This window comes from Myotis myotis, unplaced genomic scaffold (genome assembly GCF_014108235.1).
Source record: "Myotis myotis isolate mMyoMyo1 unplaced genomic scaffold, mMyoMyo1.p scaffold_m19_p_15, whole genome shotgun sequence".
NCBI lineage: Eukaryota > Metazoa > Chordata > Mammalia > Chiroptera > Vespertilionidae > Myotis > Myotis myotis.
The window spans coordinates 49,480,446-49,507,698 of NW_023416319.1; the positions used below are offsets into that span (position 1 = coordinate 49,480,446).

General features: G+C 49.4%; 1 protein-coding gene across 1 annotated transcript in view; it reads left to right on the plus strand.

Moving 5' to 3' along the window:
• The first annotated feature begins 401 nt into the window (after positions 1-401).
• SH2D4B (SH2 domain containing 4B) overlaps positions 402-27,253 on the plus strand; it is a 71,930-nt gene continuing 45,078 nt past the window's right edge. The window contains exons 1-3 of the mRNA XM_036337273.1: positions 402-2,505; positions 15,291-15,450; positions 17,875-18,022. Of these exons, the coding sequence (XP_036193166.1) occupies positions 2,322-2,505; positions 15,291-15,450; positions 17,875-18,022 (492 nt within the window). The 5' untranslated portion in view covers positions 402-2,321. The remainder of the gene's footprint in view (positions 2,506-15,290; positions 15,451-17,874; positions 18,023-27,253) is intronic.

Below are 27,253 nucleotides of genomic sequence, written 5' to 3' on the forward strand. Positions count from 1 at the left end.
AAAGCAACATAAACCCAGTTGAAAGGCGGCAGAAACCCATGTCTGAATACCCCAGGTGCCCGGCCCCATTTCAGTCGCCAGGTGTTCCCCCAAAGGAACCGCCGCAGGCTCCTTTCGTGCGCGGCCCCAGCCACTGCGGTCCGGGCCATACCAGCTGCTGTGTCCCCCTCGCTTGGCTGGCTAGGGGTTCCCCTCTCCTCAGGTCCTGGCACTGCGTCCCTGGGCGCTTGGCCAAGTCTCCCCACATAGGCTGTCCCGCTCCTCGAGGCCGCCAGGAGGCGCCCCCGCCTGGGGCCCAGCGGCCCGCAGCTCCGGGGAGGGCGGATCGGCTGGCGGCCGCCCAGCGGGAGGTGGCGCCACGCGGGCGGAGCAGCTCCCGGCCGCGCCCGCTGGAAATCAGACCCCGCCGCGCCCCGCTGCCCTCCATGCCCCGGCCTCCTGCCCCACTGACCTGGGATTGCCAGGCAGCACCCCGCCCCTGCGGCACGAAACGGGGTGCTTCCCGTCTGACCACTGCCCACCTTCTCCGAACGGGGACACCGCCGCAAGAGTGACACCGTCCCCCTCCGCGCTCACCGGGACCTCCGCCCGCAAGCGGCCTGCCGGTGCTCTCTGCGCCCTCTTCGTGCAGGAGCCTGGGGGACCCAGGAAAAGGGAGACGGCAGCCAGCGCTTTCTGCGCGTCCTCTCTCCCCTTCTATTCTCTGGACTCCGGCCCCACCCGCCACAGCTCGCGCGCTAGCCACTAGCGAGAAGCGTGTGTAGGAGGCAGGAGGAGGCTGGAGGAGGAGGTTCTGGGTGCGAGAACCTCAGGAGGCCAGCACTTGGAGGTGGGAGGACAGAGGAGAGGGCGCGGGCCAGGGCCCAGGGCCGTCGCTGTGTGGCAGGAGCCTCTGTGTGGGAGCTCCAAGGTCTGGGTCATACGGGGACAAGCCCGCTAGACCTCGGGAGGGCAGCCTGGCCTCCACGCTTCGTTGCGATGCGGTGGCTTGAAGCTCATCTGAACCCCCGTAATTCTTCTTCCTGTTCCCTGTGGTCCATCACTCTTGGGTGCCTGATCCACCTCCATCCTCACAGGGAGGAAAGGGACACGAGATCACCGATGCCACCAGGCCACAGTGCCGAGTCCTGTTCATTTTCTCCTCCTTGCGTTACATTTTTTTAAACCATCAAAAGTCATAGTTGCCAGTGGGTGTTAAATTTGAAATCTGGGTGGGGGCCCAGTGTGGCAGCTCATTGATTGGGTAGCCATAGGCAAGTCACTTACCCACCCTGCACCCCAGCTTCCTATGGGAGTACAAGGGCAGCTGTGAGCGGCTCTGAGCACCTGCTAGGCGGGTCCCGTCTCAGTGGCAGTGGCTCCTGCCCACCTGACAGCTGGCGACATCTGCTCTGTCCGTGTGCGCCAGATTCCGGGCTCCCGGACGCGCAGTTCCGTTCTTTGTGGTCACCTTCAGACACCTGCAACAAACAGCAAAAAGATCAGCGACAGCCACCAAACCTGCGGGTTCACCTGTCAGCCCATGCCCAGCTCAGAAGCTCACTGTCGGGAAAGGGAGAGGCAGTCTGCCTCCGTCTGTCCTTGAACTCCACGGAGAAGCCCCTTCTGTGGTCCCTCCCGATTCCATGTTGTTTTCTTTCTTGGCTCTAACACAGAGGAAGCTCTCCCCTCAGGCAGAGTTTAAATGCATTACCTCAGGATGCCAGATGTCCTGGAGAAGGTTGGAAATGTGGAGCCGTGGTGAGAAGGCTGGGGAGCCCAGAGGCTGCTGGCTGGCTGCTCTGGCCTGTTTGAAATTGGCTCAAAAGACGTGGAATTAGTAGGCAAAGTTGCCTCCGCCTCCTCCTCTTACCTGCGGAGGAGAGATCGGTTCCTGGCTGGCCGGGGCAGTGTCATCGATACAGCTGGTGTCATCGTTACCTTCCACTAACAGATCACTCGACACCCGTGGCCCCGGCAGGGCTGTGCCTGGTGCTGTCCCGGGAGCTGGAGCTTTGACCCTCCCATTGCCCTGAACCCCAGGCCAGCCGGCGAGGCGCTGCTGCGATGCGGCGCTTGGAGACCCAGCAGGACTAGATTGTTCCTGGTGCCTGCCTCCCCTTAGGGTCCCAGCCGCCTCTCGGCTTCCTGCTGCCTGGCTGGCCCGGCCCGTTGCTGTCCAGGCAGAGGAGATGAGTTTGCTGCTTGCTGGGAGCTGAGGCAGTGACATGCTGCTCGGAGAAGGGGCTCTTGGGGAGGCCCTGGAGTGAGGAGCCGGGTGGGGAGCAGCCTGGGGTGCCCGGCCGTCCGGGCTTTGCTGGTGTGGGCACCCGGGTGGCACCATGCTGCAGCAGATCCTGCACGACATGTACATCGACCCCGAGCTCCTGGCCGAGCTCAGCGACGTGCAGAAGCACATCCTCTTCTACAAGATGCGCGAGGAGCAGCTGCGGCGCTGGCGGGAGCGCGAGGCCTGGGAGGCCCTGGCCCAGGCGGAGGGCCTCAGGCCCCCGAAGGTCAAGCGAGGTATGTGCCAGGGAGTTACTGAGGGGCTCCTTATTGATGCCAGGCTAGGTTCTGCTTTAAGGCGGGCACTGGCGGGATGCCAGGTTGGAGCTTGAAACCCTTGTTCTGTGAGCGTCTGGTCCCAGGAGCACGGGCTTTGGTTTTTTGTCCAGGTCGGCAGGGCCCCAGGGCGGCAGAGGGGGCTGTCCAGGGACATGATGGTGCTGGGGAACGGGACGTGCTTTGTCTTGTGGCAGCTCAGGTCCTGGGAGGGCACCGTCGGGACCCCAGATGGTCTTCGACACCGTTGGTGACTGCCTGGCGAAGGTGCCGGTGCAACCAAGCTGTGCAGTTGCTCCCTTTCTCGTGTGGGAGGCACACTGGTTCTGGGCGAGGCCAGCTCTGGGCACTGGCACCCTCTGCCCTGCCCTCGTGTGAGAGGCCCCTCCATGGGCATCTGGAGGGGGTGCTGGGGAACGTCCTGCACAGAGTCCCAGCCCCAAATGGCAGCAGCAACTGCAAACGGCAGGCAGGACCCGGCCCACATTTCAGGTGTTTGCTGCTGTCATGTGCGGTCAAGCCCAGGGACGGTGCCCGTGTGAAGGAAGGCACCTTGAGGCGGGCGGCTGCTAGGCGGGGCGGGACTCAGGATCTGGGGGTGGCCCTCCGTGCATGCTGCCCACAGAGTGCACAGCACCATTCATTCCTCTTCCCTGTTCTCCCCACCAGCCTAAAATGGCCTCCATCTGTTCTCCGGAGTGAAGTGCAGACTTGATCTGTTTAAAGTTTTCAATCAGGACGAAGTCCTGTTTCTGTGCTGGGCATGCTGGCCCCGTGGGCCCTTGGCTCCTGCTCTCTACCCCGGGCTCACTGGACAGTCCCTGCTGGGTGCCACAGGCCACCCTCGCACCACCCGGGCAGCTCGCTCCAGCCTCTGGCTTTGCACGAGTAGTTCTTCCTATTGGAATGTCCCCCTGCCTTCATCCTCCTGACAAACTCTTTCAGGACCGGTCCCCTCCCTTGGAATCTTTTGGGGATGCTCCTGGCACAGGGAAGTACTTACTCCTCTGCAGCAGCTTGGCATGGGGACCCACCCTCCCTACACTTGCCCCACTGTCATCTGCTTGCTTGGCTCCCCCGGGGACTCAAAGAGTGGGAGGCCTTACTCCATTGTCTTCCATCCCGGGTCCAGCCCAGAGCTGGCACAGAGCGTTCTGCACAAGATGGAGCAGGACCCTGGGTGCAGAGCTGTGACTTGGCTGCGCATGGCTGGTGCCAAGGCTGGGCGGATGGCCGGGCTGCGCTGGCAGTTAGCTGCATCTCTAGCCCCACCCGGCCTGGCCCTGGGGCCTCACATCGGCTGTGCAGTGACTCCTTGGGGAAGAAGACAGATGCCTGAAAATTAACTGCAAAAATATTTTTATGGCGATTTGTCACACGCTGACATCTACATTCTCGTGTATAAATTATACATTAAACTCATTTGGGTTTCTGGTGCAGATGACTTTTTTCCGGGTAATTAATTTTCTGATTTATAAAGAATGGAAAAAGAGGAGAAAACACAGAGGAATGTGTGTGTTCCAGGTCAGGATCCCATTCAGATCTCAGCTCTTTGCTTCGGTCCTGCCTGTGGAGCTGTCGGGGCAGATAAGGGGGAGCTTTGGGGCCAGCTGTGCCCCAAAGGCCACCAGCTTCCTGCTGCCGGTCCAGGAGGCACAGTGCCTGCTTCCTGCTTCCTGCTTCCTGCCCTCGGGTCATGACGCAAGTTTCAGGAACCTCTCACCTCCTCAGTGAACTTCACGTTTACCGGATGCCTGCCCCCACGGAACACTCCCATAGCCCAGGGACCCCGTTTCAATGAAACCATGGCTCACAGAAGTCCATCATGTAGATACTAAGAAATGGAGTTGAGACACATATCCCCTGACTTTGACTGTGGGTGCAGTTACTGATGTTTTTCTCTTCATTCACTTTTGAATTACGACTCAAGTTCAACAGATCATCCGTGCACTCATTCATTTTTTTCATTCACTCTCTTATCCAACATAACTAAGTGCTGACTTTGGTCAACTGGACAGAGCTTTGCAGATCCCAGGAGACACAGCCAGGAGCAAGGCTTGGTGCAAAGCAGCCACATGGTGGCTCAGGGTGGGAGTGTGTGGGGACAGGCCCCGTGGGCTGGACCTTTTCCTCTGCCTTACCTTCGTAGGCACTCCCTCCACCACGTTTGTCTGAAGGTCGCATCTGCTGTGGCCTGTTGGGCTGTGTGCACAACTTAGTCCGGTAAACCTGGAAGGACGCTTCGCCTCCTCCTGTCCATTGGCCCCAGTGCGGCTTGTCCCCTAAGGCCTCCACCCTACCCTCTCTTTTCTGGGGACATTTCCCAGCTCCTAGCAGGCCTTACTGGCTGTTTCTAGGGCTCAGGTGCTGAGGGCCGGGTGGGGCCAGGCACACCTGTCGCTGTGGTGTCTGCTCTCCAGTGGAGCCAGGAGAGGGTAGGAGCAAACACTGGTGATGCAGACTGTGCCAGGTCACAGAACTGATCCTGGGGCGCACATTTGGGGCCGCACAGACATCGCTGGGGTGAAAGGTGACAGTTATGACGGGAAGCATCACTCCCCTGATGACACAGCCTGTCTCTTCTTTTCGCTTTATATTTGGTGAGGATCTTTGGGCGTCCTACACGCTGTGGAAGACACTCATCTCAGCGTAGGCGCTCTCGCACCTGCCGTCACTTTTGCTACTTTGCCACATTCCCGACACCATTTGATGTCCCACAGGAACCGGTGTGGTTAGGCTGAGTCAGGAAGGCAGCAACATTACGTTCCTGCTGGATTTTAGCCAAGCCCCAGCATGGTCACGACTTTGGCGACCTCTTCCCTCCTGTGCTCTTTCACCCGCACAGGAACCCACACCCCTGTCAGGGGCAGCAGCCTTCACAAGCTCCAGCCTCTCTGCTTGCTCAGCTGTCCCCGTGTCCTGGGGCTGAGCCGGTGTTGCCTGGGACACAGGACTCGGGACACGTGTGTTCGAACGGCTGTCGTGACCAAGAAAGCTCCTCCCGCTGCCCCCCCCCCCCTTCCCCAGCCTGTCAGTCCTTCCTTTGTGATTGGCAGTTTCTGTCGGTGTCAGATCGGTTGCTCTGTGACCACCTCCCTATCCGTCCCTACATCCTTTGCCTGGGACCAGACACCTTCCCCACCCTCTTTCCCACTTCCTCCTTTAGCGTGCTCACCACAGCCACACTGCGACTCAGGCCTGCACACAGGGAGCTGGTGGCTTATGTCCTCTGTGCTTCTTGCTCACACAGCCACCCCCGTGTTAGCATCTCCACGTGCCTCCATGCTGGCCCCTGGCCTGGCCCTTGCTCCAGCCTACGGAGCGGAGCGCTCTCGGTGCAGCTGGGTCCCAGCCCACTGCCTCTGTTCCCCACAGCTGGGGTCAAGAGGTGGCTTCCTCCCTCCTAGCGCCCCCTCTACCCTGCCGGCTCAGCCTGTGCGGCTCCCAGACGCAGCCCTGACCTGGGCCTGAGGGAGACACCTCCTCAGCATCCACTCTGTCGAAGCATTAAGCCGCTCCTGCTGCATACCTGCCCAGGCTTTGGTGCCTCATGTGGGCCTGGTCCGTGCCCTGACAAAGCCGTGGGACACAGTCCTAGCTGTGCAGCTGCTTTCATTCAGTAACCAGGGCAACCTTCCCTGGGGCCTGAGCCCTCAGCCTCAGTGTGTTCCCTTTCCCAGCGTGGAAGTCCTGACCGTACTTGGCTGCAGGCCTCCCTAACTCAGCGCTGTTCTCACACTGATGCTGTAGGACCCTTTCTCCCAGTGCCCTTTCAACATGCCAATTAGCTCACGCACGTTCCTTCCTCAGTGGCAAAGAAAATGCAAATGCCTTTCACTGGCTCTGCCCACTCTCCAGCCCATTTCCACCCACTGGGGTCCCTCTGCTCTTTCCCGAGCCCTCTGGAGGCCAGTTCCTTCCAGCATTCATTTCTCATTACATGGTGAGCTTTTCACTGACTACCTTCCCAACGAGCCCCATCCCAATCTCTTTTCACGGCACTCTGCCCAGTTTTCTTCACAGTGAGATGCGATTTTAAGCTGTTGGGTTCGTTGTCTCGAGAAATTGTGGAATGAATTCACGGATAAGGGAGGGGTAAGCAAAAGGGAGAGAAATTTATTAAAGCGAAAGTAACAAGACTCTTGCCATGTGAGAGGGTCCCTCCCAAAAAGGGTTGCCACAGAAGCTCACCAGTCTAGGGGTTACTATTTCCTGCACTTGTCTTCTATTGGCTCTTTCAAAAATTTCCTTCCTTATCACCAGCCAATCTCCTCTTGCCCTCGCCTTCCTGCTTTTAGCTCCTGCTCTTGGGTTGGGTGAAGGAGTGGGAAGGGCAGCCCTACAGTTGGCTGGTACATTCTGCCAATCTTGCTCACATCCTGACCATCCTCTTGATCTGCTATCTTCCTTCCCTGATGCCCTTACCCTAACCTGCCTGATCCTAACTCAACAGCAGAAACTTTTTAATAAAAGAATATCCTTTTTTTAAACAACAAAAAAATTATGCTACAATCCACACCACATATAATTCACCATTTTAACCATGAAAGGCTGTGCAATCTAGTGATATTTAGTATGTTCAAAACTTTGTGTAACCACCACCTCCATCTTGTTCCAGAACATTTCTGCATCCATGAATCAGTCACTCCCCATCCCCTCCTCCCCTCAGGCCCTGGCACCACTGACTCCTTTCTGTCTCTATAGATTCCTCCTTTTCCCCCTCCTCCCCTTCCCTTCCTTCTCCTCTCTCTCTCTCTCTTGCCTCTTCCCGCTTCTGAATCTGTTCACTCAGTTGAGGCCAGTCTCCTCCATGAACCTGAAAGTACCGTGAGACCATGGGTGTTGCTTGCATCGTTTCTACCCGGACTGTGACCACAGCCTAGGGCTTTGGTGGGTGTGTGGGCAGGCGGGTGAGGAGCTGCTAAGACCCTTGCAGCCTCATATGTCATTGGGGCTCAGCTGGAGGGACAGGCGTTACCGATTTCTTCTTGAGTGAAAGACTGGGTGCTGTGCTGTGTGACTCCTCCCTAGACCTTGAAAATCTTTAGTGAAAGAATAAAAATCACAATATGCACGTGTATGGGGATACATTGTAGAAGCCAAAACACAGCCTGTAATATACAAGTCATGGGCATTCTGTCACCTCTCCCCTCATACTTCTAACTCATTTCATTTTCATTTCTTGTTCTAGGATTTTGACTTGGATTTTAGTTCCATGAGTCCTGCTTTTCGTCTTTGCACCTGCTTAGTGTATATTGCCTAAATCCTTTCTTTCTCTCCGCCTTTTGTCCCTGTTTTGTTTTTAGGAGAATCTATTGGAAAATGTATGGCATATGCTATTTTACAACTTTTTAAAAGAAAGGCACTCCAATTTATTTTCTCCATAGTTATCAAGATTGAAACAAAATTTACTATGGATGAAAAGGATAAAGGTACTTTTCAGTTCTTCTCCATTATTTTGTTGGTATAATCAAGGATTTTTAAAAAATATTTTTATTGACTTCAGAGAGGAAGGAAGAGGGAGAAAGAGATAGAAACATCAATAATGAGAGAGAATCATTGATTGAATGCGCCCCCCACAGGGGATCGAGGCCGGAACCCGGGCATGGGCCCTGACCTGGAATTGAACCATGACCTCCTGGTTTATAGGTCAATGCTCAACCATTGAGCCACGCCAGCTGGGCTAATCAAGGATTTTCAATAGATTTTGTTTATTTATATCATCTTTCAAGATTTGTTAAAATCAGTAATTATTTGGACATTAACTCTACTTTGCATTGGTTTCATTGCTCCCTGCATTTTTTCCCTCTGAGGGGAAAGTGATGCTGCACCAGGGACTTGGCCAACCCACCAGCACCCCCTCCCTGTTAGGATTTTCAGCGCATCAAGTAGAAGCCATTCACAAGCAAGAGAAACCCAGGCTTGAAGCTGTCTTCCGCCCACCCCTTGTTGCCAGACGTGGTGTGGTCTCCGTTGATCTCGGCATACTGATTTTCTTCAAGCTCCTGCATGAAATTGTCTGTTGGTTCCAACAGTTTTCTAGTAAATGCACTTGGATCACCAAGTTGCCAATGAACACTGGGGTGTCAGGGGTGGGGGTGCCCAGATTTCTGGAGTTGTTGCTCAGACCCCTTTCCTGGGTACTGGGGGCAGTGCTTCTAGGACAGTACCTTGGGGGGCGGGGCTTGGAGAGACCACTGACAGAATCTCCCCAGTGCCTGGCAGGCGTGGGTGTCCCCAGGGAGGAGGGTGCAGCTGTTTTGGCTGTGGTGAGAGATCAACCTTTCTCGGAGCCCTTACTTGTCAGCTCTGAGCATTGTCTCTAGGAGAGAATGGAAAGCGTGGCCTCGTCCAGCGTCCAGTGGAAGGCTTTGGGAGGGGAGCCCCAGGGAGTTCCCCAAGAGGGGCCGAGTTCTGGATGCTAAGGAGGAAGGGGCAGGCAGCAGGCAGAGCGAGGTGGAACACCTTGCATGGGGCCTTCCTGGGTCCCTTCAGTGCCTTCTTTTAACTCTCCCCCTAGGGACCTGGGAGTTGGGTCCTTTATGTTTCATAAAATCTAAGACATCATAGCTAGAAAGACAACTATTTTTATATGCTGCAAAAAAAAAAAAAAAAAAAAGCTGTAGCCCTAGCTGGTTTGGCTCAGTGGATGGAGAGTTGGCCTTCGGACTAAAGGGTCCCGGGTTAGATTCTGGTCAAGAGCACATGCCTGGGTTGCAGGCTCGATCCCCAGTAGGGTGTGTGCAGGAGGCAGCCAATCAATGATTCTCTTCATGCTTCTATCTTCCTCTCCCTCTCCCTTCCTCTCCGCAGTCAATAAAAAAAGCTGTAAATTAAACCAGATCCGCCATTGTTTTGTCAAACGAACTCAAAGAGTCTGGAGGCATTGACTAGAATTAAGTGACACAAATTATTCATGGTTCTTAGAGTTTGCAAACTGGACACATATCCAGGAATAAAGCCAGGAATGATCCAAGGAACAAGGGAAAACATTCATTTGTAAAATGAGACTGAATCACATGAAAGAAACAGCTCTGCATTCTTGGCCCATTGCTGTGAGTTCACTAGTACCGATAATTACGCTGATGAATTTCAGGGGGTTGTCAAGTGGTCCCGCAGACTCCTCTGAGGAGGTCTCCCGCTGGGCTGGGCCGAGTCTAGCACCGGGCATTCCGTGCCAATGAGCAGCCATAGCCATGAGTAGCCGTGCTGTCTGATGCAGGGCTGGGAGCTACAGGGAAGTTCACAAGTTGAAATGTCAAGATAAATTTATTGTTTTTCCACAGGCTTTACGTTCTGTTAATAATGTAGGAGTAAGGCTGGGAAGAGAACCCATTACTTTTCCCTAACTTCACTCTTTCCTCATTTACAAGGCGTACCCTGATTTCAGAAATGTTAAAATGTGTCCTCACACCAGTGAAATAAGTTGTTATTCCTGTTTGCATTGAAAGAGAAATATGACTAGATTTTTAAAAATCTTCATGATAAAGATATGAAACTGAGTTTTAAAAAAGAAGAAAACAGGAGATAAAAGAAGAAAAAAATATTTGCAAAGTATGAACAGACAAAGGATTAGTGTCCGGGGAACTTGGAGATGCTCCAAATCAGTTAGCAAAAGGTAAACAACAGAAAAATGGGAAAAGAGATGAAGGAGGAGTTCACAGGAGTGAAATTTCAAATCACAATGACCACGTGGAAAGGAGTTCGACCTCACTAGTAAATGGCATCAATGCAAATTAAACAGCGAGATTGGCAAAAGTTTAAAAGGTTTCGCCCTAACCGGTTTGGCTCAGTGGATAGAGCGTCCGCCTGCGGACTCAAGGGTCCCAGGTTCGATTCCGGTCAAGGGCATGTACCTGGGTTGCGGGCACATCCCCAGTGGGAGATGTGCAGGAGGCAGCTGGTCGATGTTTCTCTCTCATCGATGTTTCTAACTCTCTATCCCTCTCCCTTCCTCTCTGTAAAAAATCAATAAAATATATTAAAAAAAAAAATAACACAAACCAAAAACGTATAAAAAAAAAAAGAAAAAAAGAAAAGGTTTAATAGTAGTAACGTTGATGAGGAACGTAAGAGCTTGGGCACAGGGATGGGGTAGACACAGGCCAGTGCCTGGGGCCATATGCCTGTTCAGTGGCCAGTGGCCTGCAGAGAACTTGAGTTTCAGTGTATACAGTGCCCTCTCCTTCTCCTGCCCCCCTCCCCCACTTTCTCCTGGCAGCTGGGCTGCCAAAAGCTCCGGGACTGAACAGAGTGAGTTTTGCTCAGCTCTGGATGGAGGGAAGCCACTCTTCTGCTTGGTGCAGGGCCCCAGGGGGGATGCTGGGCTGAGCAGGCCAGGGTTCATTTCTCTCCCCTGCCTCAGGGGCTGATGGCTGCCACCTCCCTGCTTCCCCTTCCTGCTGGGAGTGTGCAGGGCAGTTTCTGAGAAAGGCTACCTGCTGGTTATCTCCTGACTCCCTGTAACCTGACCCCAGGTTCCAGTCCAGCTGCTGCTCAGAGTAGCTGGGCTGAGAAGTAGCAGGTTACCGACCGCTGCCTGTCCCTAGGCTGTCCCTCCCAGTGGCCAGCATGACTGCTTTCCAGGTTTTTCTCGCGTAAAAATTAGCAAAGCTTCTTAGGATTTTCCCAATTGGAACCAGATTTTGTATTAGACCTGGGGTTCTAAAGTCTTTGGGTGCATTTTCACACTTATTACCCCCGTCCTTACAAAATTACACGTCTTTAGGTCTCGGGGTTTTTTTTATGTTTATCCTCTCATTGGCCACCCTGGTTGGGTTCTCACACCCAGACTCTGAAATGCTAAAGAATTAGGAGGTCTGGTCCCTGTCCCCAGTACATGTGCAGCCCTTTCATTTTATTGACTAAGTTGTGAGACGTTGTTCCAGAGGAGAAAACTGAGCTGGGAAGGATAGCAGTAAGCCTGGGTCCAGAGACTCTCACCGGACATTGATTCCGCGGTGTCTCAGGACTGAAGGGAGCTGGGCTGGAGGCAGGGCACTCGGGATTTCCCAGTGATCACTGCAGTGAGTGCCAGCGCACATGGGGCACATGGCCTGGTGGAAGATCTTGGGTTTGCCCCTTGTTCTACATGTAAGAGAGGCAAGGCTTCTGCAAGAGACATGGCCTTGAACTTGGGGAGCTATTTCAGGAGCCATTGTACAGTCACAAGGTTGGAGGGAGTGAGGGGAGGATGGTTAACGTCACTGACCGACCCCGTGTCTGTGTTGCTGACTCTCAGCGAGTGGTTCTGAGTACAACAGGAAATAGCCTGGCGTTCTTGACAATGACTCTTACGCCCACACCGTGCTGGCCGTCACATCCTTTGTGCAAGAGGCAGTTGTGCAGTGGTCAGAGCGCCTGAGTTCACATGTTGGCTCTGCCCGCTTCCTATTTTCCATTAGTTGATGTGAGGTTAGCAAGTTACTCAAGCCTCCCTGAGCCTGTTTCCTCTTATGTAGATTGGAGATGATGAGAGACCTTATCTCAGATTTGTGGGGAAGATGGAATGAGGTGGTCTCGGTTAAACCTGGTATGTTGAAGGAATCCGATAAACATAAGCACATTTATCACGTGCCTAGTTGAGTTCTTCCCCTCCCCACCCCCAGAAGGTTAAGGCTCACCACTTAAAACAAAAGGCACCTAGCTAAGAGAACACAGCAGCTGCTGGGCAGCCACTCCCTGCAGGATTCACTGGAAGGCACCATTACATTGGAAGTGGCTGGTCCCTTAGGAGATTCTATCTATCTATCTATCTATCTATCTATCTATCTATCTATCTATCTATCTATCTACCTACCTACCTACCTACCTACCTATCTATTATCTATTATCTATCTATCTATTTATCTATCTATCATCTATCTATCTATCTATCTATCTATCTATCTATCTATCTATCTATCTATTTTCTATCTATCTACCTATTATCTATCTATTATCTATCTATCATCATCATCATCATCTATTATCTATCATCTATCTATCTATCTATCTATTATCTATCTATCTATTATCTATCTACCTACCTACCTATTATCTATCTATTATCAATCTATCATCTCTCTATTTTAAGGAATTGGCTCACATAATTGTAGAGACTGGGAACCTCAGCTGCATTAATATGTTTTCACTTTCAGCAAGTGTTTTTGCGATGAGACAACACATTTTGTTAAATTTGTCTCTTTCATCTTTTAAAAAATATATTATTATTGATTCAGAGAGGAAGGGAGAGAGAGAAAGATAGAAACAACAATGATGAGAGAAAATCATCGATCAGTTGCCTTCTGCACGCCCCACACTGGGGATCAAGCCCGCAGCCTAGGTATGTGCCCTGGCCAAGAATTGAACCGTGACCTCCTGGTTCATAGGTTGATGCTCAGCCACCGAGCTATGCCAGCCGGGCTCAAATTGTTTTATAGGGCTTATTTCTCTCACAGGACCCCATAGAGAAAGATTGTTCTAGACATTAATAAGTTGATACATATAAAATGTGTTGAACCGTGATTAGCAGATAAGCCCTCTGTAATTGTAAGCTGTTATTATTGCTTTTATTAATTGTTACAATCACTTGACAGTTATGTGTATTCAAATAGCTTCTCTCATTTGCTGAATTTTAATTGTCTCCATGGTGTGTTTTTTTGTATAGAAATTTTAAACTTTAATCTGTATTCAAATTTATCAACAGTCTCTTGCAGTTTATTCTTTTTATGTCTTGCAAAAGAAATTCTTCCCTTCCACAAAGTTATAGTGATATGCTTTTATATTTTCTTCTAAAAGTTTCCAGTTTCCAAGCATCCCTTTCCACAAACTCACGAACCTACTCTTATCAAGATCACCATGACCTCCACGTTGCTGAATCAGTGGTCAGTTCTCAGTCTTACCCATCCACCGCCAGCAGCCTGTGACACAGCTGGTCTCTCCTAATTCCTGAATTCTGTCGCCCCCTGGCTTCTGGGGTAGCGTTTTCTGTTGGCTGTTCTGCCTCACAGGCTGCTTTGTCCTTGCTTCGATGTCCCAGCAAACACGTCTACCATTTGTCTTTAGACATGTTTCACAGGTTGTCTGTACTTCTTTGCCTCTTCACCTCTATGCCTCTCCCTTTCAACTAGAGCAGCGGTCGCTAACTGGTGGTCCGTGGACCACTGGTTGTCCGTGAGGTCCGAAAGGTTGGCAGCCGCTGAACTAGAGTACCTGTCTTAGGCTCTTTGTAAAAATAAGTGTGAGAAGATGGCATTTTCTTTTAAAAAAATGTTTCTTTATTGTTCAAAGTATTACACATCTCCGCGCGCCCCCCTCCTCCCCCCGACCCCTTCTTAATGTGCTCATGTTAGCCTGGCTCCTCCGCAGAGCAGAGACAAGGATGGGATTAAACACTCAGGGATTTTACTGAGGAAATGCTTGTGAGTGAGGAAGGGCTGGGAGCTGGAGGAGGTTGGTTGAGTGAAGGAGATGGAGAGTCAGATTGGGTGGAGGTGTTCTGGGCAGATGTGCAATCCAAGGAAGGTCTGTCAAGGCCTCATGGGAGTTGCCCACCAGAGGAGTCTGCTGCCTCCCAGGAATAAGCCTGCCGAGCTCAGTCAAAGGCTGGGTGCTGCCTCTGTGAGCCTGGCCTTGGGCAGATGTGAGAGCACAGGAACTGGAGTGCTGGCTGCATTGTGCCCCCTGGTTGGGTGTCTGGGTGCATTCTCATGGCTGCCACAGGCTCTGTGCCCAGCTCGCTTTATTCACCTGACAGGTTTTACGGGGCTGTCACGCAAGACCTTTAAAAGCCCATCTCTTGCAATTCGGGCCCTAGAAAGAGGTGGTTTTCCCCATCTTACAAAGTCCCAAATTTCTGTATTCTCTCTATTTCCTTTCATTTTCACTTGCAAAGCATTCAATTCTTTCTCAAACCAGTTTCTTTCTCTTAACACCTTCCCACTGGCAACCAACACACACTACCGATTTCCTATTCTCCAGTCTCTCCCTTCAGAGGCAGGAGGGTCTGCCTTTTACATTACAGTGCCCACCAACTTCACCCAATGTTTTGCTCCTGCATAATGTGGATCGCCAGCCATTTAGCCTGCTAAACATCACTGGACACCCAACTGCTTAGTTAGTGACCCGTAGTTTCTGTTTCTGTCTCAGGTGTACCCAGTTTTGGGATAGATTTCCATTTTAGTCGTGGTAATCAATAGGATCTGTTGCAATAGGAAAACTGAAAAATCTCAGTAGCTTAATGAGACATAGGTTTTGTTCTTGCTCATGTTACCGGTGGATGTGGGTCAGGGAGACCCAAGGCTTAGCTGCTTCACCTTGCAACTCCACCATCTCCAATTCCTTTTTTTCAGCCAGTGGACAGGAGTGCTGCTGGGAGAGAGAGGGGGGAGAGGACAGAGGAGAAGGCCACTGGCCCCTAACTGCCTTGGTCCACGGGTGGCACAGTCACTTCCTTCAGGGGGTGCTGCACTGTCGCTGATGTTCTCTCTGCTGAAGATGTCAGGGTGCTCAGCCTCAGACACAGTCTTAGACTTAGACACCCTCTTCAGCAGGCTGACTTGGCTGCTGTGTTGCTCCCCAGAGGGAGTGGGAGGGAGAGATGGCCATGGACCTGCACTCAGGCCCGTGTCTCTCTGGAATCCTCTTTGTTGATGACAGTACTGTAGAGTGGTTATGTACCATTGGCGAAACTAGGCCCTTTCTTACTACTTAGAACCCAGATCCGTTCTTCTTCCTTTCTTGCTCCTCCTTATGTTGTGAAGCAGCGAGTGACAAGCACATCCAGTGGCTGCTGGGGGAAGACGGCGAGGTCTGGGTCTGGATCATGGGAGAAGGCCCTGGCGACAAGCCCTATGAAGAGATCTCTGAGGAGCTGATTGCAGAGAAGGCACGGCTTCAGGCACAGAGGGAGGCCGAGGAGCTCTGGTGAGAGGTGCCAATGGGTGTCGTGTGAGGCCTGAACTCAGAGCCTTGGGGTGGGTCCCAGATAAGGACAAGTGGTTATGGGTCAGAGGAAGGAGGTGCCAGGCAGTTGGCTGGCTGTTAGGTGACCAAACCATCAAAGTCTTGCTTCAGACAGACCTTATGGATTCAAATCCTGGCCCCACCGATTAGAAGTGAGCTATTTGGGGCCTCAGTTTTCACACTGAGGTATGGGTATAACAACACTGCTTCTATTTGGATTCAGTGAGACAATGCGTACGACATGCTTTTGCTTTTCCTCTCACTGAGTGGTTCCTGGGACAGTAGGCAGTTTGGATTCACTTTTGTTATCTGCTTGTTTTTCTTTCATGGACATTTGAGTCCCCAGTGAGATTTGGAATCAGAATTCTTTTATAAACAACTTTTAACATCTTTTTGCCAAACTTGGATGCCAGCATCCTCTCCCCCCACCACCCAATTGTTAGTGACATTGTTTTTTGTTTTTAACCTTTTTATGCTTCAGTTTCCTCATCTTTATTTTATTTCATTTTTTTAAAATATGTTTTTTTAAAAATTTTTTAGAGAGAGAGGAAGGGAGAGGGATCGAGAGACAGAAACATTGATTGAGAGAGAAACATCATTAATCGGCTGCCTCCTGCACCTCCCCCATAGGGAATTGAACCAGCAACCCGGGCATGTGCCCTGACCATTGAATCGAACCTGGGTTGCTCAACTGCTGAGCTACACCGGTTGGGCATAGTGACAGAGTTTTAACTGTAAAACTGTTAACAACAACCCAGCACCTGCCACCTAAGTTAACCACAGTGAGCATGTAAGCAACAGGTGCTCCTTGACTTACAATGGGGTTTTGTCCTGATGTACCCATCGTGAATGGAAAATATCGTAAGTTGAAAATGCCTTTGCTGCACCGAATGTACTGAACATCACAGCTTAGCCTAGCCCACCTTAAACATACTCAGAACACTTACATTAGCCCACAGTTGGCAAAGTCACCTAACACAATGAATACACTAGTGTGGGTTGTTGACCCTTGTGATCTGAGAGCTGTGGCTCTCCAGAGAGTATCTTACAGCATATCAACAGCCCAGGAAAATAGCAAAATTCAAAATTCAAGGTACTGTTTCTACTGAATGTGTATTGCTTTGGCACCATTGTAAAAACAAAAAATCATCATCAAACCACCAGTAGTTGGGGACTGTCTGTACATGCTCTGTAAATGGCTTTATTAACACACAGATAAATTGATAAGTATAGATTCACAACATTATTTAAGACTAGAGGTCCAGTGCACAAAATTTGTGCACTTGGTGGTGGTGGGGTGTCCTTCAGCCGGGCCTGCGCCCCCAGCAGTCGGGGAATGTCTGACTGCTGTGAAGGCAGGAGAGGCTCCCACCACTGCCACTACGCTTGCCAGCCATGAACCCGGCTTCTGGATGAGTGGCTCTCCCGCTGTGGGAGCACACTGACCACCAGGGGGCAGCTCCTGCATTGAGCGTCTGCCTCCTGGTGGTTAGTGCACATCATAGTGACTGATCATTCTGCCATTCAGACGATTTGCATATTAGCCTTTTATTATATAGAAGATTACTATAGAGTGTTCTCACTACATGGGAAACCCAACTTACTGGTCCTGTTGATGGACATTTAGGTTGTTCACAATTTTTATGCTCAGAACTGTTACGGCCAAAGGTGATCCTGAGTGGGGGGTGTGAAAGGATTGAGAAAAGACAGACAAGAAAATGAAAGCTGGGTCTCGGTGGGACGCTGCTCCCTGATGAGGAGACAGCGCCAGCGCCCACAAGCCGTGTCTTTATTTTATAGCAGATGCCACGAGGCAAAGTAGGGGCTTGATCAAGTTGTTTACAGCATTCTCGTGAGTTTCAACCTCACTCAACTACATGCACCCGAACTCTATCACAAGGCATGTGGGGCCACGTGTTCAGACCACAGGTTCAAGCTTACATCCACAGCCATTGGCTATAATTGTTCTGGGAGGGCCCTGCCCTCCAGCTGGGACTTGCACATGGCAATGAGAGGACCCTGTCCTTTCATTAGTCTGAGGCTTGAACCTGGCCAAAACACTGCAGCCGCGCCCCACACAGAACACATAAAGTGGGCTAATTCAGGACCAGATTGTTTCAGCAACAATCTTCCCATGATGGTAGGCAGTATTGGGAAAAGGAGAATGGACTGTATTTGGATGTTAACTCCCATGTCCCGGGGCGTACAACTCCCAGCCAGGTTAGAATGCACTTTCTTTAATCAGAACAGAACACAGCTAACAGAGCATGATTAATATTTCTTATAACTATAGCTAGTCCCACTATTCTATTTCTGCCTCTAACATTGTTATGTAGATCTTCAGTTTCCCACACAAGCTTATACCTTCTGGTGTTCTCTTGGAAGGAGACAGAAGGAGGCAGAGATCACCAAGAAGTTCCGGGATGCTCTGGCCAATGAGAAAGCCCGGATCATGGCGGAGAAGTGGAAAGTGGAGATGGAGGACCGCAAGGCTGCCAAGGTCCTGGAGGAGCGCATTCACGAGGAATTCAAGGTGAGCCCGTGTGTGGGGCATCTGTGAGTGGCCACCTGCTTTAGCCCCCAGGCCACTGATCCTTGGTTTAGATCAGTCCTTGGCCGTTGGTCATTTCTGCTTTATGAGAACAGAAATCGGCCCTGTCTCTGAGAAGGAAGGAACTTGACATACCGGTTGGGCCAACTCACTTCTCATTGTACAGTGGAGAAAACTGAGGGTCAATAGGGAAGAGGTTTGCCAAGGCCATGTGTAGTTAAGGACAGAGCCAGGATCAGGACTCAGGCCTTCCGCCTCCCAAACCGAGATTCCTGAAATGAGGTCAGGAAAGAGGCAAGTTTGTGGTCCGGTCAACCTGGGATTCAGTTCTAACTCTACTGCTCACTGCTGTGTGACCTGGGGAAGCTTGCTAAACCCCTCTGAGCCTTCACTCCCTTGTTTGTAATACTAGGTAATAGCATCACCCAGCTGTGGTTTTTGGAGGATTCAAGGAAATGAAAGAAGTATATTTCTGGCCTGGATAGGAAGCTGTTGGTAGGGCTGCAGGCCCGCTCATTCTGGGAGAGCTTGGAGCCGATAGAGGAGCTTTAGTCCTCTATAAGAAGCTTAGGTAGTGTGAAGATATTTTTTTTTTTTCTACAGGAATTATACATTTTAGGGGGCAGTAAAAAAACTCAGAAAATACATATAAGCAAAAAGGAGAAAATCATAATCATTCTGAATCCCAACAATTATACTATTTTGTGAAGTGTAGATTAATGGCATTTGGCCATTAAAAACAAAACAAAACAAACAAATAAACAAACAAACAAACAAACAAAACCCTCCTCAGAATGATTCCATAGTGAGGACATTGCCCCCACAAGATCATTTATGTTGTAAATATTTTTCTTAGTGTTGTGTTGTTTTTTTTCTTAAATTTGACTATAGTCCTTTTAGATGTACAGAAGATTGAAATTTTTACTAGCTAACTATATCAATCTTTTTCTTTTTACTATTTGTTTTATGCTTAGAAAGACCTGTGCCACCACAAGCTTCTCAAATACTGATATACATTATTTTCTATCGCTTTCATGAATTTGTTTCTTTGCACTTAATTTTCCTTCACTTGGAGTGTGCTTTGATATAGGGCTCTAACTTCATTTTCTCCCAAGTGGTGAGCCATTGTCCCAGCCTTGTATAATAGGCAACCCACCCTCTCTCCTCTCATGGACTTGCTGCCTTGATTCTTACTTCTTGTACATCTCTTCCCGGATTGTTCTTCTTTGATTATTCCTGAGCCAGATTTACTTACTTAGTTGTTGTAGTTTTAAAATAAACCTTAACATTGTCATGGTGAGAAACTTTTATTATTCTTCATTTCCAAAATGACCTTGGCTAATCATACCCATTTTTCCTACTAGAAATATATTTGAGTGATTTTGTCATTGTTCTTCTCTCTCCAACAACAAAAGCCACTAGATGATTTCATTGGAATTGCATCAACCTTATAGCTGTATTTGTGGAGGATGGACATTTTCACAGTATTAAGTCATTGACTCTTCTTGTTTAGGGATGTGGTATGTTCTTCCTGTTCCTCAAAGCTTCTTTTTGTCTTTGATAAAGTTTTTTTGTTTGTTTAATATTAACACCTGCAGATGCATTGGCCAAATATTCACAGTATGCTTATGTACTTCATATTCACTTATGTCAGTGGTTCTCAACCTTCTGGCCCTTTAAATACAGCTCCTCATGTTGTGACCCAACCATAAAATTATTTTCGTTGCTACTTCATAACTGTAATGTTGCTACTGTTATGAATCGTAATGCAAATATCTGATATGCAGGATGGTCTTAGGCGACCCCTGTGAAAGGGTTGTTCGACCGCCAAAGGGGTCGCGACCCACAGGTTGAGAACCGCTGACTTATGTGCTTCTATTTTTTGGAGTTTGGTAAAATTTGTTGTATTATTTAAATACTCAGCAATTGTTTTTTAGTTAAACCTTAGGTTTGATATTTTTTTGTTGCTATCGTATATGAGATTGTTATCATTACCTTAAAGTCATTGTAATTGCTAGTTATATATTTATATTGTTATTGATCTGCTTATTTAATTTTCTATTGAATTATATTTTTTAGGAGATTCTCTTGAGTTTTTAAAGTGAAGTAATATTTACTCTTAAAACATTTTATGAAAAATATTTTCAAACTTGCAGAAAGGTTAAAAGAAAAATAAAACGAATACTCACATTATCTACTTAAATTCACCAATTATTAATTTTTGCCACATTTGCATCCCTTCTCTCTCTCTCTCTCTGTCTCTCTCTCTCTCTCTTTCTCTCTCTCTCTCTCCACACACACACACACACACACACACACACACACACACACATAGGTACAGGTGACCCTTGAGCAACATAGATTTGAACTGCGTGGGTCCACTTATATGTGCATTTTTTCCATAAATACTGTAAATGTATTTTCTCTTCCTTGGGATTTTTTAAAATAACATTTGCTCGTGTAGCTGACTTTATTATAAGGATATAGTATATAATGCATAAAAATCTGCGTTAATTGACTGTGTTAAGGCTTCCAGTCAGCCGTAGGCCATTAAGTAGCTACGTTTTTGCGAAGTCAGAAGTTATATGAGGATTTTCAAATGTGCAGACATTGACAGCCCAACCTCCACATTATTCAAGAGTATGTGTGCATACATATATAGGGTATCCCCAAAATGTATACACACACTTTGAATAATTACAAAGGCAGTGTTTATTAAAATACACTTCATTTTCAAAACCGAGTTACCAGCTGTTCAAGTGTGTATACATTTTTGGGGACACCCTGCATATGTATAAATATACATATATACACACACACGCATATATGCAGTTTTTTGTTGCTGTTGTTTTACTGAACAATTAAAAAGGAAGTTGCAGACATCAATACTTTCACTCAGGGGTGAGCAATCTATTTTCTATGAAGAACCAGGTGATAGCTCTAGCTGGTTTGGCTCAGTGGATAGAGCATCAGCCTGCAGACTGAAGGGTCCCGGGTTCGATTCTGGTCAAGGGCATGCACCTTGGTTTTGGGCACATCCCCAGCAGGGGGTGTGCAGGAGGCAGGTGATTGATGTTTCTCTCTCATTGATGTTTCTAACTCTCTATCCCTTTCCCTTCCTCTCTGTAAAAATCAATAAAATATATTTTAAAGAAAGAGCCAGGTGGTAAATTTTGGGCTTTGTGAGCTGTATTGTCTCTGTCACAATGACCAGACCAGGCCACTGAGGCACAAAAGCAGCCAGACACCATGTAAACAAAGGGGGTGGCTGGTCCAATAAGACTTCCTTTTAAACAATAGATTGAAACTTGGCCTGGGAGCCTTGGTTTGCTTACTCCTGGTCAAACCCTATGTCCTCCAGCAGGCATTGCCCAGGGAAGGACCTTCCCTGCACAGCCACGGAAATCATTATCACTCCTGTTGAACAACGATTCCATAATAGTATCTAAAACCCAACCCACAGTGAGCGATGTTTAGCTTATATTGCATATGATTACTTAAGTCTGCTGGGGGAGAAAGCCAGTACTTTTTATATATCTCTGACCTGTTCCAATCCCTGCCCCCCCTTCCCAGAGGAGGGCTGAGCCTCAGATGCTGGGGAGGCTCAAGGCTGCGGGGGCCAGTGTACAAGGAGATCACAGAGGGACCGAGTTTCCAGCAGAGATGTCTGTGATCGATGGTCTCCTTCAGAACCTCAGTGCTGAGGGAGATAAATTGTGGGCCGTTCTGCGTTGGGGTTCACGGAGGGTGTAGTAAACTCAGGCCCCCCTCAGGTTCACTGAGGGACCCAAATGTGGGTGTTTGGTGCTATTTCCAAAGAAGGTTATTATGGCCATTCTGTGTTCATTTGCCATTTATTTATTTATGTATTGATTTATTAAAATATTGGGGTGCCATTGGTCAACATGAATATCTAGGTTTCAGGTGTGGGTGTCTATGTTACAATCGTTTTTGTTTTAAAAGTTAATTTGCTAAGTGTGACTGCTCAGACTTTGGTACACATAGTACTTGGCAGGTCTGCATGTTGAGGGGCCTCAGAAATGCAGGCAGCATCTGCAAGGCAGGGGCTGGGGGGGCGGAGGTGGGGGGCTGACAGGGTTCCCGAGCTGGGATATTGCTGCCAGCGCTGTCTGTAGATGCGCTCCCCTTGTGTCACTGTGAGCTCTTCATCACAGGAAGAGGTTAAGCACCGGCTGACAGCGTCTGGAAAGGATTCTGCAGGGGGATTAAGTATGGCTGGCGGCCGGTTCCTTGCGGTGCTCCTTTGGGGTCCCTCCCCTCCGGTGCCCCGTGGCAGCGGGGACCCAGCATGCGCTTTGATCTGTGAACCTGGCCCTGTGGCTTTTGAGGTGATCAGGGATCTGCAACTTCGACTTCTGCCCCTTTGGCAAGGTCACTTTGGAAGCTGCCTGTGAGAAGCCCCTCTGCCTTCGATCACAGGCTGTAGGTAAGGAAGCCACAGCCAGCAGCGGGGAGAGAGGCAGAAAGAGGCACCGGACACGGGAGGGAGCCTCTTTGGCTCTGGACCCCCGCCCTGTGGCGCAGAGGGCCCCCAGCTAAGCTCTGCTCGAATTATTAACTACAGACTCACGAGCAAGGAACATGGGCGCTGCTCTAAAGCACTCAATTTTCTGGTGGTTTGTTAATCAGTAATACATACCCAAGACAGCTTTGCGAGAGGAATTTATGCATCAGCTTAGAGATGGGCTTAGATCCCTTTTATTGTGTCTTTCAACACTAAGACGCTAGCAGCGTGAGTGTAGCGTGCAGCAGTGCACTAACAATGTTTGTTTTACCTCATTTTCTTCTTTTCTGAGGATGTCAGTGCAGGTGTTTTGGGTGGAGGTAGTAATTGACTCCCTATTCTCAAAAGGCTTACAGGGCGCCCGGGAGAGAGGGGCCACTCTGTGAGCACGCCTAGCCCCAGCCACACCCTGGGGACTACAGTGGAGGGTAAAGGAGCACCTTAGGACCTGGGCACAGCAAAGACAGGGATGGAAGGAGATAAGTGGAGTGATGAATACTGTGCGGGAGAGAGAAAAGAGCCCATGATGCTGGAGGCAGACATAACCCTCAGAGGTTGGCTGTGGAGCCCTGGGACGCTGCATGAAGAGGTGGACTGTCTCTGTGGAAGCAGAGCTGCGAGGATCTCAGCACAAAGGAGCACACGGTCAGATCATGTTCTATGAGGCCAGCTGGTGGCGATGGTGTGATTCAAGTGATGGAAATTTGGGGGAAAGAACAGGCCAGCAGGAGATTTTTCAGTGGTCAAGGCGGGAAATGGCGGGTCTGTGACTACAGGGAGAGGTAGAAGGGAGGGACACAGAGCAACGGAGGTGATGAAATCAACAAGGCTCCGCATCACCTAGGTGTTGGGATGAGGGAAAGCAGAGAGCACAGTGTCTGAGCCCCAGGCTGCGGGACGGGTGCAGGCGCCACTCTCTGCCATGGAGCTGGAAAGAGAAGCAGATTTGGAGGAAAGAGAACGTGCTTGACTGGGTGTCCTGAGGTTTCACCGCCCAGAACAGGGAGCAGAGGGGGATGGAGGAGAAGAGAGACGCTGGATGAGAAGCTGGTGGTGGAGGGAGCAGCTGGGCAGCCTGTGCTGAGGAGGAAGGCAGGTTTTGTGAATTCTCCTGGTCCCAGGAGAGATACCAGGGCAGATTTCTTTTAGAAAGAGAGAGAGAGAGAGAGAGAGAGAGAGAGAGAGAGATCCCAGAATCTTATGTAGGGATAAAGATGGAACTCCAAAATAGAAGACACAGACAGCTGGAAACCTGTTTTTAAAAACCATTCTGTTGTAACTGGTGCCATTTAAATGCAATTTACATGCATAGGAAGGCATTCTTTTAGAAAAAGGGGGTCAGGAGGCCAGATAGAATTTGCATTTCATTTTCCTGCTTTCCTAACTCATGAGATTGCTTTTTGGGTGCTTCTTCCTCTGCCTAAGACCACAGAACATGGACAGCAAGGACCCCTCTTCCCACCTCCCCCACTTCCCCTGACGAACAGCAGACACAGTTGACACAGTTAGATTGTCCTTTAATTTTTCTCCATTTTCTCTCAAAGCCATTTCTCTCTCCTTTTTGCTCTCTCCTTTAATGGCGGGGTTCCTTTTGGCCGCTCACTGACCTCCTCTACAGCTCTAGAAAGTATCCCTGCCCCTTTCCCAATAGAATCACAAGTGGTTGGAAAACTTCCCACCTTTCGATTTTCTCTTGAAAACTGTAGCCTTTATCTGAGTGTCTCTTTGGACAAGGCTGCCATCAACCAGACGACGTGATGTGGTTTACCCTTTCCCTATCACGGATCATCACAAGCCCCATCTTATCTTCTCCTGTTCATTAATTCATTCATTCCTCCGGGGAGTGTTTATGGAGCACCTACTAGCTGCTGGGCCCTGTGCGGGGAACTGGTGCCGGAGGAATGAAGGACACAGGCCTGGCCCTGCCCTGTGGGGTGCATCACCGCACAAAACTTAGTGGTGTTATTGGGGCCAGACTAACAACAAAAACCGCTGTGCCTTCCAGAAAAAGCATCTGTCTCGGTGATATTTTCCACTGGCGAGGCAGGCCGCCTCCGTGGGCTCCTGCGGTGTCTGTTACCGATGGGTTATCAGGAGAAGGGGGTTGAGTAAGCTGGACAGTTCAGAGGGCCTCTCTTTGCCAGAAAAGGGCAATCGATTCCTAAGGCAGAAGGGGGAGTGTTTGCATACCTGCCTTGTGGCTGCCTTGGCCTTTGGCTGCGAAACATAAGAGGGACTTTTCTTGGGTGATCACAGTGGGCCAAGGATTCTGATTGCAGCCACAAAGGTGAGAGTTTTCAGCAATTCAACCTGCGAGGGTTGAGCACTCCAACAAGACCGTGGAGAGGAAGAGGCAGTGCTCCTTACGGGCAGCTGCACAATGTTTTCTTTCATCATCCTCTTCACTATGAAGAGCTGGCTTTTGTCGCAGGAGAGCCAGTCATTTCCCTTTGAGATGGCGGTTGCTGCAGGCTCTGGCACCGAGTTGTCCGGCTCGCAGCTGAAGAGGAATGAGGGAACAATGGCCCTGCCAATTCTTTATTTGTTTGTATACTTATTTCAGGTGATTTCCCCTTACTTTATTGATGTTTAATTGACAAACAAAAATTGTATATATTTGCCTGGCCTGCGAGGCTCAGTGGTTGAGCATCGACCAATGAACCAGGAGGTCATGGTTCAATTCCCGGTCAGAGCACAGGCCCGGGTTGGGGCTCAATCCCCAGTGTGAAGTGTGCAGGAGGCAACCGATCAGTGATTCTCTCTCATCGTTGTTTCTACTCTCTCTCCCTCTCCCTTCCTCTTTGAAAGCAATTTAAAAAATTCAAGGTGTAGCCCTCGCTGTTTTGGCTTAGTGGATATTGCATCGGCCTGTGGACTGAAGGGTCCCAAGTTCTATTCCGGTCAAGGGCACATGCCCGGGTTGTGGGCTCAATCCCCAGTAGGGGGCATGCAGGAGGCAGCCAATCCATGATTCTCTCGCATCATTGGTGTTTCTATCTCTCTCTCCCTCTCTCTCTGAAATCAATAGAAATAGAAATGTTTTTAAAAAATTTAAGATGTACATTATGTTTTAATATGTGGATACATTGTGAAATGACCACAGTCAAGCTAATTAACAAATCCATCACCTCACCTAGTTACCTTTTTTCTGTGTGTGTGGTGGGAACACTTATGATTTACTCCCTTAGCAAACTTCAAGTATACAGTACAGAATTAACTAGTTACCATGCTGTACATTAGATTTCCAGAATTTATTCTCTGACATAACCGAACCTTTGTACCCTTTTACCAAACATAACCTAAATGCTGACTGATGAATGGATACAGAAAATGTGGTGTATATATACACACACAATAGAATAGTAGTCTTAAAAAAGAAGGAACTTCTGCCATTTGCGACAACACAGATGAACTTGGAGGACGTAATGCTAAATGAAATAAGCCACACACAAAAGACAAATACTGCATGATCTCACTTGCATGTTGACTCTATTTAACTTGTAGAGGCAGGGAGAAGAACAGTGGTTGCCAGGGGTTAGGGGTGGGGCAACGTGTGCTGTCCTTTAACTTGCTGCTTTTACGTTAGCCGCAGCTGGTCGGAATGGGAACACTGCTTGTCATTTGCGGCGAGTGGTCAAATGCCACTTGTCCATTATATGCCAGTCATGACCTTTCTCTGGGGTACGGTCTCATTCTTATGGGCTGAATGGTGTCCCCCTAAAATACATGTCAGAACCTCAGAATGTAAGTGCATTGGAAGATGAGGTCTTTAAAGGATGGTAATTACATGAAGTCCTTAGAGTGGACCCCAATTCCTTATCGCCGGTGTTCTTATGACAGGAAATTTGGATAGAGACATGTGACTGACGAAGGTAAAATACAGCTTTGGGGTAAAACCATGTGTTCTGCATTGGAGTCAGACTCTGGTTTCCATTTTGCATTAGTCATTAACTCTCTGTTCTAGTATTTTCCATCTTAAAACCAACCAACTCATCCCAACTCACCCCATTTCAACATCTCCCCTGGATGCTCCTTCCTGTTTCTATCCTTTTACAGGAAGGTCAAAGGTTGTCTGTAGTCACTCCCGCTGCCCTGACTCTGTGGCCGCCTGTGCTCCCCCTCTGCTAGGACGCTCTCCCCACACTCCGCATGGCCCTGCGGCCTGTCCCTGCGTCCCTTGTGGCTTCTTCGTCCTTATCTTTTTCGATGTCTCAGCAGCCTGCAGCTCACTTTACTCCCTTTTACTCGGAATGATTTCTTCTCTTGGCTTCCCCTACAGACATCGCCCCTTCTGGATCTCTATCTCACGCCTTGGCCTCCTTCTCAAGCTGCTTTTCTGATTCCAACTCTTCCTCTCAAGTTTAAATGGAGAATGTCCCAAACCAGCTGGGGTGTTTCTCTTGATCTGCGCTCTTTCTCTCATTGGCTATAGTAAGTCCATCCACCGCAGAGGGCGCCTCAGTCAGTGTTTCCGCCTGAACTGCCCTTGAGCCCCAGGCTCAAGCAGCCCCTGCTGATGCTAGGCCTCTTGGACATCCATGTCATCGCAAACTCATCAAAAATAGAATTTTGCCTTTTCCCCCTCCAGCCACAGAGGATAATTACACACTCAAACCTGCCAAACCCACTGGCAGTTCTGGGCCATTGCACTTCGGTTCCCTCGGCCCAGAAGTTTCTTCTCCCTGACC